This window comes from Herpailurus yagouaroundi, unplaced genomic scaffold (assembly GCF_014898765.1).
Source record: "Herpailurus yagouaroundi ecotype Mexico unplaced genomic scaffold, PumYag 139, whole genome shotgun sequence".
Taxonomy (NCBI): Eukaryota; Metazoa; Chordata; class Mammalia; order Carnivora; family Felidae; genus Herpailurus; species Herpailurus yagouaroundi.
In genome coordinates, this window is record NW_024412394.1 from 43,605,442 (window position 1) to 43,621,483 (window position 16,042).

Below are 16,042 nucleotides of genomic sequence, written 5' to 3' on the forward strand. Positions count from 1 at the left end.
TTTCCTTGGAATGATTATTTTCAATTATAAAATGAGTGGACTGAAAAAATCAACAACTACCAAACGTTAATGATTCTGTCTCCAATATACCACAACTCAACTGTTTCCAAATAAATGTGAAATGAAAATGTACATAAAAATAATTTTAGGGAAGCTCTTATTCATCTACTCATTTTAAAATTAGTATGAGCAGGGGCGCGCCTGGGTGGCTCAGTCGGTTAAGCATCTGGCTTTGGCTCAGGTCATGATCTGTGGTTCCTGGGTTCGAGCCCCATGTTGGGCTCTGTGCTGATAGCTCAGAGCCTGAAGCCTGCCTTAGATTCTGTCTCCCTCTCTCTCTGCCCCTCCCTCTCTCGTGCTCTCTCTCTCTCTCTCTCAAAAATAAACATTAAAAAAATTTAATTAGTAGGAGCATACCAATTAACTACAAAGTAACCAATGTTCTTATAGTTAAAATCCAAAGGACCTTCCATAGTAGAAAATACTGGAAAGAATCCTAATGTAACACTGAATTCAACAGACAGATGGCATTTATTTGGCATACTGTCAATAAAAATTAACTTCTTCCATTAGGGAAATAATATTCTTACAACATTTTCAGCTTTTAAAATAAATTACCTCATTTCATAGTGAAAATGTTTTATTTCACAAGGCAACACTATTTTTGTAAAATAGGTAAAATATGATAGCCTCCAAATTATTATGAATGCCATTCATTCAGCCACTAGACAATCATATTAAGACTAGGATGTATATTGCTAAATGAGAAATTTATTTGCTTAGAAAAAGTGAAATTCATGGGGCGCCTGGGTGGCGCAGTCGGTTAAGCGTCCGACTTCAGCCAGGTCACGATCTCGCGGTCCAGGAGTTCAAGCCCCGCGTCAGGCTCTGGGCTGATGGCTCGGAGCCTGGAGCCTGTTTCCGATTCTGTGTCTCCCTCTCTCTCTGCCCCTCCCCCGTTCATGCTCTGTCTCTCTCTGTCCCAAAAATAAACGTTGAGAAAAAAATTTAAAAAAGAAAAAGTGAAATTCAGTAACTTTCATAGATAATTATATAATTTGGAATGCTATCAAATATTTTATAAATTTTACTACTGTCAACATATCACATATATGAAGCTAAAATTGACCATTTCGATTTTGCCTTTAAAATAGTTAAACTTTATACTATAAAATTACTTATGTATAAAATAACCAACATTTTTAAAGGTATATAAAAGCATTCTTAGATGATAATTATAGATTATTTTGTCAAGAAAACTGATGAAAACAGGGGCCCCAGGGTGGCTCAGCCATCTGCCTTTGGCTCAGGTCATGATCTCATGGTTCATGAGTTCCATCCCAGCATTGGGCTCTCTGCTGGCCACACAGAGCATACTTTGGATCCTCTGTCCCCCTCTCCCTTTGCCACTCCTTCAGTTGTGTTCTCTCTCTCAAAAATAAAAATAAATAAAAACTTAAAACAACAACAAAAAAGAAAACTGATAGAAACAAATCTCCAAATTTCAGAAGCATACCTGAGAGGCATGTAGGAAATTTTGGAAAGGGCAAACTCTAACCTGGCGATTCTCCTCAATTACTGATTTGGGCAGAGGGGGCCAGTAGGGGAGGTAGAAACATCGCCTTAAAGAAAATTCTTCCTAATAATGCCTCTACTAGCTAAACTATAACTAAGTTTAAATATATATATCCAAGACTTTGAAAGCATATACAGAAAAACAAATAGTCTGAAAAAAAAAAAAAAAAAACTACAGAAAAGATTAGATCAGAAGATGTAATTACTTCAAGTAAGAAAATGTCAACATTAAACTTTTTATCCATTAAAACTGGAGAAATTTTGAAATCAAAACATTGTAGCCAGGATACAGCTGTGTAAACTGACATGTGTTTGTGTGTTTGGGTGAAGGAGTAGGAATTTTGATGAGATGTGTCATCAAATCACTGTAAATCTGTTTAAAATCCTTGCTTCAAAACATACTATTTTAAATAATTCCTAAAATTATGATTAAAGTGGTCACTAAAAAACTTTCTGAATTAGAAAGGGTTTTTTGAAATGAGATGTGAGTTAGTTGTGAGATGTTCCAAGCACCTAGGAATTATTCATTTGTAGGCTGCTCTTTTAAAAAAAATTTTTTTTCAACGTTTATTTATTTTTGGGACAGAGAGAGACAGAGCATGAACGGGGGAGGGGCAGAGAGAGAGGGAGACACAGAATCGGAAACAGGCTCCAGGCTCTGAGCCATCAGCCCAGAGCCTGACGCGGGGCTCGAACTCCTGGACCGCGAGATCGTGACCTGGCTGAAGTCGGACGCTTAACCGACTGCGCCACCCAGGCGCCCCTGTAGGCTGCTCTTTTAAAAGTTCATTGAATTTTCTAGTTAAAAGTGACCTTAGAATTCAACTACTTTATAATCGCACTCAATGCAAAAATCTGATTTATAATATATCACCAACAGATTATCCAAACCATGTAAGTATTTCCAATGATGGAGAGTAAGGAAGTTTATTCTAATGACAGATAGTTCAATTATCAGAAAAATCTTTCTTTACATTGAAATTAAATCTATATCCCTGTAATATAATGTCCATCCTCTGATTTTAGCTCTACACTTGCGGGCTAGACCATGCAAGTTTATACTTCTTTTCCACATGAAAATCTTTCAAATAATTGAAGAGTTAGCTATATCCCTTTCAAGTTTCCTCTTTTAGGTTAAATATTTCTATTTTCACCAACCCTTTCTAATATGACAAGTTATAACTCTTATTGCTTTGGTCACTCGTGTCTGTTTGCCAACGACCCTGAAAAGAATGGCATCCAAACTAAATGCAATATTCTTGACATGATGTTTTATATAAGGAACTATTGCCTCCATTTGAAAAAAAAAAACCTTATTCTTAGTAATAACAACACTGATTTATAACCCTTCTTAAAAATACATAATGATGCCCTAATTAATATATTTTCATAAATACTGTTGGAGATAAAACTTGGCAATTTTCTTAATTCTCTGTATGCTGTGTATAAATTTAAATCAAAACACCTGGATGTACCACACGGATTGTAGCAGAGTTATTTTTGGATCCTAAACTTACATTTCCATTCAAGTTTTCCACATTTAAAATCTCTACATGAATATGGAGACTTGATGAACTGTTACTTTACACTTTTAAGGGTCTTTTACAGTAAAAGATAAGTTTCACTGCCTTGCTGAAGAGATTTATATGTCTTTGCATACACTTAGACAATCCTTAGATCTTGATAGGAAGAATTAATGTTGAATCATGCCTACATTTTTTCCATTCTCTAAATTTTTCCTAATTATGGCAATACTTAGGAAAAAAGAAAGTCTGGAATCTTAAACCACCTCTGGGCACACACTGAATTTCCAGCACTTAAGATATAGGATTCTCTACCTCAACTCCTGTTTAGCACAAGTCACATACACATTTTCTTAAATATCGCATTTAGTCTGCTCAGAAACAAAAGTTAATTTGAATTACTATTTCAAGAAATCATTACCTACATCTCCATAATAAATGAAAATCAATTTTGCAAATAATTATCTCTAAAAAATCAGCTGAATTAACAGGTAAGAGATTTGAACTAGTCCAGACATTCCATCTAACTTGTTTCAAATCTTTGAAAAAAAATTTCTAATATACAGTGCTTTTTCTCATACTTTAAAGTGGAATAGATGCAAATATTAGGCCTATTTCAAGGGAAAGGAGATCAATTAACAAAAGAATATTCTGAAATAAGTATAAATCAAAATCGAAGGTTTATTATTGTAGGTAAATGGTGGAAAAGTTTATTAACATCAAACATTAAGATGATTTGTAGAAACATTAAAAAATGAGTTACTCTCTTAAACATCAACTATTTGAGTCTCTAGAGATACAGAAAATCCTAATACAGTAAAAGATAAAAATTACAAACTAAACCAGAGTTTAAAGGCAAAAATATTCAGATTCTCAAAAGTTGCCTACATTTTTCTAAAGATTCTGAAGTCGCTTAACTGAAGAAAGCCAAATCCAATCAAGAATAGCCCTGGTCTTCCTGGGCGCCTCTTGTATCCAGGACCTCTTATAGGGGTATAACCTGCTTTCACCCCTTCCCAGACACCCTACAGTGCTGACACTGAGGGGATCTGGGACAGCAAGAGATATCTATTAACCTCTGGGCCCTAGATCACTTGGCTGTTTACATCACAATGGTTCAGTAACAACCAGATAGCATTAAATTATTGAAAAGTGCCACAGCCTTACTTCAAGGGTTGAACATTTCACCAATAGTTATTAAAACTGTCTGTGAAACCATATTTCTTTCCCATAAGCAAATTAAATGCTTGATTTATAAATTACTGAGGTACTTAAGTATTTATAGCTTAATAAAGTGAAATTCCCATCATACAGCTATATAGGACATCACAAAAATAGATTACATTTAAGAAAACCAGGTAGGGGTGCCTGGGTGGCTCACTTGGCTAAGCGCCTGCCTTCATTCGGCTCAGGTCATGATCTCACGTTTTATGAATTCAAGCCCCGTGTCAGGCTCTATGCTGACAGCGCGGAGCCTAGAGCCTGCCTCAGATTCTCGGTCTCCCTGTCTCTCTGCCTCTCCCCGGCTCACACTCTGTCTCGCTCTCTCTCTCTCTCTCTCTCTCTCTCAAAAATAAACAAGAATTTTAAAAAAAAATTTTTTTAAAGCAGGTAGATCTAACATGAGAAAATTTAAAAAGAATATGAAAGTGTTCCATTCTAAATTGTTCAATGATAGTTATTATAGTTATAATCTGCACTACAGAATAAGAACATTATTGGGTTAAAGCAGTATTAGCTCTGGGAAGGTTTGTTTTTACATTGATTCCCATCAAAACCAAGACTCTCACCCTATAAGACTACAACACTTGCTGAACTTCCGGCACATCTGCAAAAACTATGTTTCCATATGAGTAAACAATCTCCATTTCTAATCACGGTCTAATTATGGTCATGGTTTTAACTGTTTCTATATTACTAGGTATTTGTCTTCATATAAAATTGCACTTGGGGTAATAAAAGCTTAGTCCTCGTAATTTAAATAACAAACACTCCAAGTCCTTTTTGGAATTGTGAAGGAAATATATATACAAACAAACTGTAAGTGTTGAAAAACTATTTTAGTATTTTGTTTTGGTTCATCTTAATATTTCCTTTCGTGCATTTCTCTAAGAATATTCTGGGGAAAAAATAAAGTAAAAAAAATAGAACATCTTATTGACTGACTCTCTGACAATTAGTCTTGTTGATAACCTTTGCCATTGTCAAAATCAAAACAGGTACCATCTATGTAGCATACATAATGTGGGAGTTAAAATACAAGGAGCTTTAACTATATTATCTACTAAGTTCCAGGTCCATACATTTAATTGCCAACTAGACTTCCCTACTTGGAAGTCCCACAAACATTTAAATTCACCATGTCCTGAAAAGAACTATCTCCCTTACAAACATATTCCATTACTCTGAAACTTGGTGAATGATACCACCATCCACTGAGTTATCAAGACACCTGGGAGTTACGGGGCACCTGAGTGGCTCAGTTGATTAAGTATCCAACTTTGACTCAGGTCATGATCTCACAATTCGTGAGTTTGAGCCTTGCATCGGGCTCTGTGCTGACAGCTCGGAGCCTGGAGCCTGCTTCAGATTCTGTGTCTCCTTCCTCTCTGCCCCTTCCCTGCTCATACTCTTTGTTTCTCAAAAATAAATAAATGTTAAAAAAAAAATCATCATCATCAAAATCATCATCATCATCATCATCATCATCATCATCATCATCATCCTGGGAGTTATAATAATATCAGTTGTAACAACCACTACCTGGGGACACTACTTTGTGCCAAGAATTATGCAAGGTATATTAACTATGTTAAATCTAACACCACCCTCCAAAACTTGCAAAATAGGTATCACTCCAAAAAATCTTACAGTAAAGAATCCTGTTTAATTTCAGCCAATTCAGGTTTTCTTCAATTAATTTGAGCACTGAATGCTTTTTTCACCATAATTTCTGGCAAACCAAGCAACGGTACTAGTCAGATCAAACTTTGGAAATGCCTTTTTAAAAAACAAAACAAGGGGCGCCTGGGTGGCGCAGTCGGTTAAGCGTCCGACTTCAGCCAGGTCACGATCTCGCGGTCCGTGAGTTCGAGCCCCGCGTCGGGCTCTGGGCTGATGGCTCAGAGCCTGGAGCCTGTTTCCGATTCTGTGTCTCCCTCTCTCTCTGCCCCTCCCTTGTTCATGCTCTGTCTCTCTCTGTCCCAAAAATAAATAAACGTTGAAAAAAAAAATTAAAAAAACAAAACAAAACAAAACAAAAAAAAACAAAACAAAAAACCATCATCAAACCTTTTTGTTAGCTCATCCTTTTTACCAAAATCGTATCAGTGATCTACTAGATAAAAATGAGTAGCTGAAAGGAAGATTATAGAAGTTTACAGTTGTATTGTCTGTATGTAAACAAAATTTTACTTCCTCATAGCCTGATTGCTCAGAGTAAGTCCAATTTCTTTCAAATCAATTCTTTATGAAAATTTACCTGTTAGAATAATATGTTTAAAGAGTAGGAGAAATAAAGAACATACCAGTATTTTATGCTTTGTTATGAGAATGAATGAATCGAGTAATATTAAGTTGCTATTTCTAGGAGGTACCAAATAACACATTCAGCACTACCCAGGCACTAAGCTTAAAAGCGTGGGAAATAGAGGAATAATTTATACAATATGATCCCTTCTCTCTAGATGCTTACAATCTAGTTGGGAATAAATAAATAGTAAAAAACCAACAAGAAAGACCAAGAAGAGAAAAAAAAACTGAGCTCACAGATCGAGCAGATTGTGATTGCCAAACATGGGGGACAGGAAGTAGGTGAAGTGGGTAAAAAGGTTGAAAAGGTACAAATTTCTAGTTATAAAATAAATAAGTCACGGGATGTAATGTACAGCATGGTGACTACAGTTAATAATACTGCATATAATAAAAATGCACATTTGAAAGCTACTAAGAGAATAGATCTTAAAAGTTCTCATCAGGGGCGCCTGGGTGGCTCAGTCGGTTAAGCGGCCCACTTCGGCTCAGGTCATGATCTCATGGTCCGTGAGTTCGAGCCCCGCGTCGGGCTCTGTGCTGACAGCTCAGAGCCTGGAGCCTGTTTCAGATTCTGTGTCTCCCTCTCTCTGACCCTCCCCCATTCATGCTCTGTCTCTCTCTGTGTCAAAAATGAATAAATGTTAAAAAAAAAAAAAAAGTTCTCATCACAAGAAAAAAAATTTTTTATAACCATGTATGGTGATGGATTTTACCTAAAACTATTGTGGTAATCATTTCACAATACACAAATATCAAATCATTATGTTGTGCACCTGAAATTAATATAATGTTATGGCAATTATATGTCAATAAAAAATAAATTAAAAAGTAAAATAAAAACAGACCAAGAGTACTTTGATAGAACATTAGAAATATCAAAAGAAGACACATGATTAATTGCCAAAGGCATGGTAAAATGATATGTAGCTAATAAGAGCTCAGAAGAGAAAGAGAGGATTCTTGGAAAATGCAGTGTAAAATAAAACAGGTAAAAATATTTATTTCCAAAGAAATTACATAAATCTGCTTTAGTGATTCTTTATGTATACCTGCATTATCAATTTGCATTAAATTTTTCTTTTAAAAAAAAGTTTTACAGAATACAAGTAATTCAAGTAACACAGTAGGCTCAGTATTCTCCAAAAATACAAAAAGAATCATGTCTAGCTCCAAAAATCACCTCTATCTACAAATTAGCCACAACTGTATATGCTGACATAAGCATACTGCAATACCAAATACTGAAAATTCTGCAAGAATTAAAATGTTATGGGTACATGGGAACAAGATAATCCAAACAAACTCGACATTTTTAAAAATCATTATCCACAACATTTTAAAAAACCCAAAGTATCTATGCCAAAGAAAAAAGAAATTCCACAGAAGACCAATAAATGGATAATCCAGCATCATACCTTAGGAAAAAATATGTTGGCAGAATTATTCATATAAGAACTTATTTTTGGATACCTAGCCAGATTTTAATGCCATATTTAAAATGAAAAATATCTAGTCATAGAAAAGTATCATATTGAGACAGGGAAACTCAAAGGGCCCATGAAAAACTGCTTTACTCACTCTTTACTTTTTTCTCTTTTTTTCTGCTTCTACTCTTGCTATGACCTATGCCCCACCCCCCTACACACACCTCATAGAACACATAATGTATGTCTTCCTTGCAAAGGTCAAGGATTTAATGATTTCTTTGGAGACTTTGAGCACAATAGATAACACTGAAGGAGTGACCAGGCAGGGTCATCACGAATGTTTTCCATGACCACTGACTCAAGACCCCTGGCTGCAGGGCACAAGTGACTTATGGAGAATACCTAAATACTCTTCATTCTTGGATTACTGACAAGATCTGGGCACCAGACCACCATCCTCAATAAAAACTCCAGGCCCCAAGCAAAGACGAGGTTCACTCTTCCTTCCTTTCTCAGTCTCCCAGACACTCTGTCCATATCTACACACTCTCCATACCTTAAAAAACTCTGCTTTTACTTCCTCTTGGAAAGTTTGATTTTTATCCGGCAGGAAGCCAAGAACCCTCCTGGCTGGTCCTACGGGACCTCCCTCTGGGTCCTTGGACCCAGCCAGCCTGCATCAATATCGTTAAGATATATTAGAAAGTATGAGATCAAAGATACACCTGTTTGCAATTGTATTAAGCTCAGTACTTATACTATTATCTCTTAACGTTCACTTATTATGTTCCTAATTGCTACCCCCAATTATACAAAGTAAATATAACAAGAGGAATCCTCCTGTTCATTTTCTGAATGTCTTACAATACTTGCTGTTGCAGTAAGAAAGATTAAATAGACATTTGTCAATTTTGGCTTTAAAAAATAATCTATATGCTAAATGAGGCCTGAAAGATCCATTATTATTCAAACACAATAACAGTTTCCTGTCCGATTAAATACAATGTCTAAATATATCCCATATAACACATTTTCAAACAGGTTCCTTTCTTTACAGTCCTAAGAGAAGCCAGGAGAATGATTCCATTAAAGAACTTCAAAATCATCAAAAGTTTAGCAAGATCTACACATTAAAATTAACATGAAAGGAAACTGCCATAAAGCAACCATATATAAATATGATTATATATATATTTATTTATATATATATATAGATCATATATAAATATCATATATAAATAGTTTTAGGAACTTTACTTTCTCTGTTAGTAAAGCATTCCTTTACCTAAATTTCAAATACTGTACGTAAGTTGGAAGAATAATAAGATGACTATCTCCACCAAGATTCAACATTTGTGAGCATTTTGTTACAAATGCTCTGCTACCTCCTGCCCCATCTCTTCCTCTTCCCCTTCCTTCAATCTATCAGTTTATTTATTTCTGGCAAGCACCCTATAATCAATATATTAATACTTCTAAAGAAAAACAGGTAACACTAAGTCAGATAAATACTATAAATACCCTTATATAAATTCAGTTCCACTTCCCACCAAATGGGTTCAGACACATCAGGTTTTATCCCAAATTTAAATTTTTTAAATGTAGATAAAGGATGGTGGGCTGCAGCTTAATCCCCATGTCACAGAGGCGGAAACTAAGACACACAAAGGATAAATAATGTATTCAAGACGAAAACAAGTAGCAAAACCAAGTACGAAAATATAGGCAATCTACTCCAGAGCCCACTTCTAACCACTGCTCTAGGAAGCCTCCAATCCAACAGGAAACCCTCATGACTTTCTTGATCTATGCAGAATAATTCCATCACCCCTAACTGTAATGCTGGCCTAATCTGGACACCATCCTCTCTCACTGGGTTTACAATAGCCTGCTACCCAGGCCATCTGGTTCTTCTATCCATTCGACTACAAGTAAAAGCTAATGTTCTTTAGCCTCCAAGAAACTACAGGTTCTGTGCTCTCTCATTTATGTTATACCAGTGACTTCACCTACCAGTCTCCTCTCTCTCACATCACCAGCGCACCGGCCTCTATGCTACTCCTTGTCCCCAGGCATGTTCCCACTTAGGGCCTGGCACACGTTTCCTTTTATATCTACATGACTGCCCCCCTCACTACTATGGTATCATTTTCCAATGAGGCCCAACACTGTCCACTTTATTTAAAGGTGCAACTACCCCCCCCCCCCCCCTGAGGGATGGACGCTCCAAATGCCCTTTTCCTGCCCTAGTTTGTCTAATATTTATTACCTTCCAACATCCTAGACAGTTCACTTATTTTTTATCTCCCTATCTTTTCTGCTCTTAGATTTATAGGTGTACCAATGTATGCTCCACCCTTAGAAAATCATCTAATGTATACTAAATGCACAAAAAGTAATTGTTGCTATTGGGACTTCTATGTCAACTTCAACCCAAATCCTTTGAGTTATGCTCCTCTACATCTCTTATAGTTAGCATTTCTCAGTGTATCCCAAACAGTTACAATTTCAAAAAATATGCTTAAATTACATTTTAAAACAGCCGAGTGTTACACACTTTTATGAAGACTATTTTTAGAAACACACTTTATAGACATGGAGAGATGTTCATGTCATTGAGAGAAGACAGATAAGGAAGAGCTTATATAGTATGATCTTTGTGTAAGGAAAACAGTATATATTTGTGTGAATTTAAAGGTTTTCTGGTATAATGACATTAGGTATTTCCAAAGCATTTCTCCCTTCTGCATATTTGTATTTTCTCATTTTTTCAATAATGAAGATATATTGTTTGTATGATTAAAAAATAAATATACTTCTATACCCCCCAAAATTATTCTTCACAATACAATTACCAGCTAAATTCTAACTCTTGCTCTATTAATAAAATATGTATCCACTGTTAATACAGCTGTTTTATAAATGCAATATAGATATATGCTATTAATGTAACTTAAGAGACCATCTACAGATATTTATCTAATTATTTACTTTATACAAGGGATGATGGGGTCAATTCTTTATACAAAGAATAACATGACACAAGTGTGTTAAATATTACCAATATTATCTATGGGAAATCCACATATTCAATCTAAGTTTCAGATATTACCTTTGGAATACTCCTTTCAATGGCAGTTCTTTTTTTTTTTTTTAATTTTTTTTAACGTTTTTTATTTATTTTTGAGACAGAGAGAGACAGAGCATGAACGGGGGAGGGGCAGAGAGAGAGGGAGACATAGAATCGGAAGCAGGCTCCAGGCTCTGAGCCATCAGCCCAGAGCCCGACGCGGGGCTCGAACTCACAGACCACGAGATCGTGACCTGAGCTGAAGTCGGACGCTTAACCGACTGAGCCACCCAGGCGCCCCATTGGCAGTTTTTTTAATAAGCTTTTTTACTTGTGGTATAAACTTACAAACATTTTTTATCTTTAAATTCAGAACTATAAGTTCTGAAGCATAAATATATTCAACTTGAGCTTTTGATTTTGCTGCTGTTAAAAGTACTATTTATTATTTATTTCAAATGCGTCCTGCTTCAAAGTATTTAAAGTAATATAACTAATAAAATAAAGCTCTGGATTTAGAAAAACTATATTTTATATTTTACACAACTTTAAAGGTGACTAATATTTCACTTAAGGAAAATCAACAAATCAACAAAAGAGCTAATTTATTTTTTTTAAAGAGCTACTTTAATGCCAACTCTTAATTTAGAAAATATATTAATTTTCAGAAAAATTTGGAATCCTTGTTTTAACTTCTAATATGTATAGAAAATAGTGTTAATTAACATTTCAAAGTCAAGCTTAATTATGGTCAATTACTTTCTTCCCAAATAAAAAACAAGTTCATTTATTGTCTATAAAAGGAAACCTAAATTGGCTTATAATGCTTTCCCATGATCTTAAATCTAGAAAAATAATACTATATTTTTTAATGTTTACACATATTTATATCTGAAGTTCTTTTAAATGAAATTTGATTTCAATTTTTCTAAAATTAACTTCCATTCAATAATTTCTTAATTATTATAAAAATTTTACAAAAAAATAAAGACTCAAGTGTTTTTAAAATGAAAGTTTACATACCTTGGCTTCCGAAATGCTAAACTATATTGCTGGCAAGCCAGACCCACAGTGGGGGTATAGACAATAGGCATGAATTTCTCAATGTCAGACATTAGCACTCTGTAAAAGAGTTTTTCATTTCTATCTTGAAGATCCATTAAGAGAAGATACCTGTGGAAATTGGACATAATGAGATCTATATTCCAATAAATCATGAAATAGCTGCTTAGATTTTTAACCATTTTTCAACAAAGTATTAAGTACTTTTTAGGTCATAAAGAAAACATCTGATCAAAAAGGACTTTAGAAATATTCTTAAACACCTCAAAGAATGAAGAACCATGAACCTGAGTGAGGTTTATTCAAACATTAAAATCATTGCTGAAACAGCAGGTTTATTTAATACCTGGAAAGATTTTATCCCTATTTTAAAATGAAAATGCCACTATAGGTAGAATTTAAATATTAAGTAAATAGACTTCATCTTTTAACTTGTAGTACTGAATAACCAAGGGAAATGAAAAGTAGACAATAAGGAATAAGCAGTGACTCTAAAAATTACTAAGGTAGGCAAGTTCAAGAGACTTTTCTTATCATTTTATCAAATGTCCTTTTTCTTTCTAGAGGCATTTCTAACCCAGAGTTACCTTTCTAAACACCAACCTTATTATGTTACCTGTAACCTTCGAGAATTCATAGAATAACACCAAACCGCTGAGTACAACTTAAAATAGTCTTGCAAAATTGCACTTAACAGTCTTACCATACTTTTTAGGTTCATTTTCATTCACCAGAAGACTTGAAAATGCACAAAATTTGGAGCCAGAGTTACAAGGATTCTAATGTTTGGCAAACAGATGGGTTACATCAACCCCTGTAACATTTGCAGATGATGACTTTCAGCCAAGCTAAACTGATTTAGTTATGTGGAAATCATCACTGCTGAATCAGTGATCAATTCTCAGACCTCATTTTATTTTATCCATCAAAATATTTGACACAGGTGTCTTTCCTTAGAGCTCAATATACTCTTTTTTACTTGACTTCTGGGCCATCATACTGTTCTTGGTTTTCTTCCTGTCTTACTGGTTATTCCTTTCCTGTTTCGTTGCTGCTTCCTCCTCTTCTCTGAAAGCTAACACTCATCTCTGATATATTAGGAAATTAAGTTGGCTTTACCCTTAATATATTCCTAAAATCTACATACCTTCATTGCTACATCCTGGGTCTAATCTCTTGTATTAATAATTATTATTATTGTAATAGTCTCCTAAATATTCTTCCAGTCTACATTCTATTCACAACATTGCAGACAATCTTCTTGAAAAATAGATCAGGTCTTGTTGATCTACTTAAAACCTTGAATGGCTCCCCATTTCACTCAGAATAACACCAAAGTCCTACTATAGTGGCCTTCAAAGCCATTCGGAAACTGTCCTCCATTACCTTGCTAACTTCCCCTCCCAATCTACCATATTCCCCAAGCTCATTCTGATCCAGACCTAAGTCTCCCTGCTGATCCTGGAACATACCAGGTGAAGAACACTGTTTCCCAGATTTCCTCATGGCTAATCACCTCACTGCCTTTGATTATTCACTCATAAGTCATCTTCTCAATGAAGTCTATGCTGATCAATATGACAATATAATAATGCAAACTAACCATACCATCCCTCAATATTCTCAGCCCCTCTTATCCTATTTTTTTCCATTAGCACCTGTCAATTTCTAGCATACTAATTTATTATTTTACTATTTAGTATTTAATACTTTTTAAAAATAATTTACCTAAGTTCCATGAGGGCAGAGATCATTGTCTATAATCCTAATGTCTGAAAGAGCACCTGACACTGAGCCGATGTTCAATAAATACTTGAGGAACAGTCTATGGTAAAAACATGAACGTGACTAGCTCTTACACGGTAGAGGTAAATGGCCCAGGAAAAGAATGTAAAGTAAAAACATTTGAGTCTGAAGGAAAGACTAACAGAACAAATGAAAGAGAATGTAAAGGAGTTCAAGAAACAGCAAACATACACATTAGGCAAATGGATCAGCTTCCTTCCTCAGCTGCCCCTGGGAAGCTCATGGGCTCATGAAAAGTAGCCATGGCAGTGATAGAGGTTATCCATGGGCTCAGCAACATGAACTTCCACTCACCAGACCAATCTAACTACAGACACTGCTGAGTACCCCATGCGCCAGCAGAAGAGACCAATGCTGGGCACCTGATTTGGCACCGTTCCAAGGGATGACCAACAAGCTACATGGCAGCAAGCTGATTACACTGGACTGCTTCCATCATGGAGGGGTGGTGCTTTTTTTTTCTTTTAACTGGAATAGGCACTTACTATGGATACAAATTTGCCTTCTCTGCACAGAATACCTCTGGCTAAACTACAATCCACAGATTTATAGAATGCTTTAAACACCACTATGGTATTCCACACAATATTTCTTTTAATCAAGGAACTTACTTCAAATGAGAGCAAATGAAATGTGGCAACGGGCCCATGTTCTTGGAATTCACTAGTCTTACCATGTTTCCCACCATCCTGAAGCAGCTGGCTTGACAGAATGATAGAATGGCCTTCTGGTGACTCAGTTACAGTACGAGGTAGGTGGCAACACCTTGCAAAGCTGGGGCAAGGTTCTCCAGAATGCTAGCTATACTCTGAATCAGTGTCCAATATATGGTGCTATTTCTCCTATAGCCAGGATTCACAGGTCAACGAACCAAAGGATGGAAATAAAAGTGGCACCACTATGACCCCTGCCCCCCCCCCCCCCCCCCTTCAGGTGACTAACAAAATTTCTGCTTCCTGTCCCTGTGAACTTACGCTCTGCCGGCCTAGAAGTCTTAGTTCCAAAGGGAGGAATGTTTCTACCAGGAGACAATGATTTCACTGAACTGGAAGTTAAAACCACTGCTAGCCACTCTGGGCACCATATGCCTCTGAATCAACAAGCAAAGGAAAGAATTACTTTTCTTTTGGGATGGGTTGGGATGGGGTGATTGATGCTGACTACCAAAGGGAAATTGGACTGCTACTTCATTATTATTATTATTAATCTCTTCAACCCCACGGCAGAAAGGAATCCTGCCAAAGACTGCCTTTGGATTCGAACTGCAACTCTTCCCTTGGTTTCCAGCCTGCCAGTCAGCCTACGAATTTATGACTTACCTCGGCTCCATAATCATGTGAGCCAATTCCTTAAAATCAATCAATCAATCAATCAATCTATATAGAACCAGCAGGTTATGTATGTTGTATATATGTTAGTACTTTTTCTCTGGAGAACCCTAATACGAATACTTACTAGGTACTGGTCTGCTACCTCTTCTAACCTTTGCAGCAATATTTTCAAAGAACTGTCACTTCTTTTAATCCACAGATGAAAAACCTGAGGTTTGGAGGGTTTCAGCACCTTATTAAGAAAGGGCCAGGTCAAAAGCACAGGGCCAGGCATGTACAGTGGTCATGGCAGTGGCTGCAGCAATTTGCTCAAGGCCCCACTGCTCATGAAATACAGCCAGAATTCCAACCAAGGGCTCTCTAATTCCAAAGGTAGGGAAAACATTACTTTTACCTTTGTGCAGACACAGAAACTGAATTCTAAAAGTAAGTGACCCAAATCTGCAGTAGTGTTAGAACCAAGCTTGGAAGTTGAAACAGTATGCTTTTATCTACAATGAACTTAAAGTCTGACTAAAAGCCACTATGACCTGTTTTGCTCTGTCTAGAATGGCATTTCCTGGGGTGCCTGGGTGGCTCAGTCAATGAAACATCCGATTCAGCTCAGGTCATGACCTCACGGTTCATGAGTTTGAGCCCCCTGTTGGGCTCTGTGCTGACAGCTCACAGCCTGCTTCAGATATCCTGTCCCCTCTCTCTCTGCCCCTCCCCTGC

The 16,042-nt window shown here is 36.2% G+C and overlaps 1 protein-coding gene across 1 annotated transcript in view; it reads right to left on the minus strand.

Annotated features, from left to right (window-relative positions):
* The window catches only part of ME1 (malic enzyme 1), a 199,021-nt gene that overhangs the window by 154,225 nt on the left and 28,754 nt on the right, over window positions 1–16,042 (minus strand). Inside the window, exon 3 of the mRNA XM_040474057.1 lies at window positions 12,153–12,302. Within this exon, the coding sequence (XP_040329991.1) occupies window positions 12,153–12,302 (150 nt within the window). The remainder of the gene's footprint in view (window positions 1–12,152; window positions 12,303–16,042) is intronic.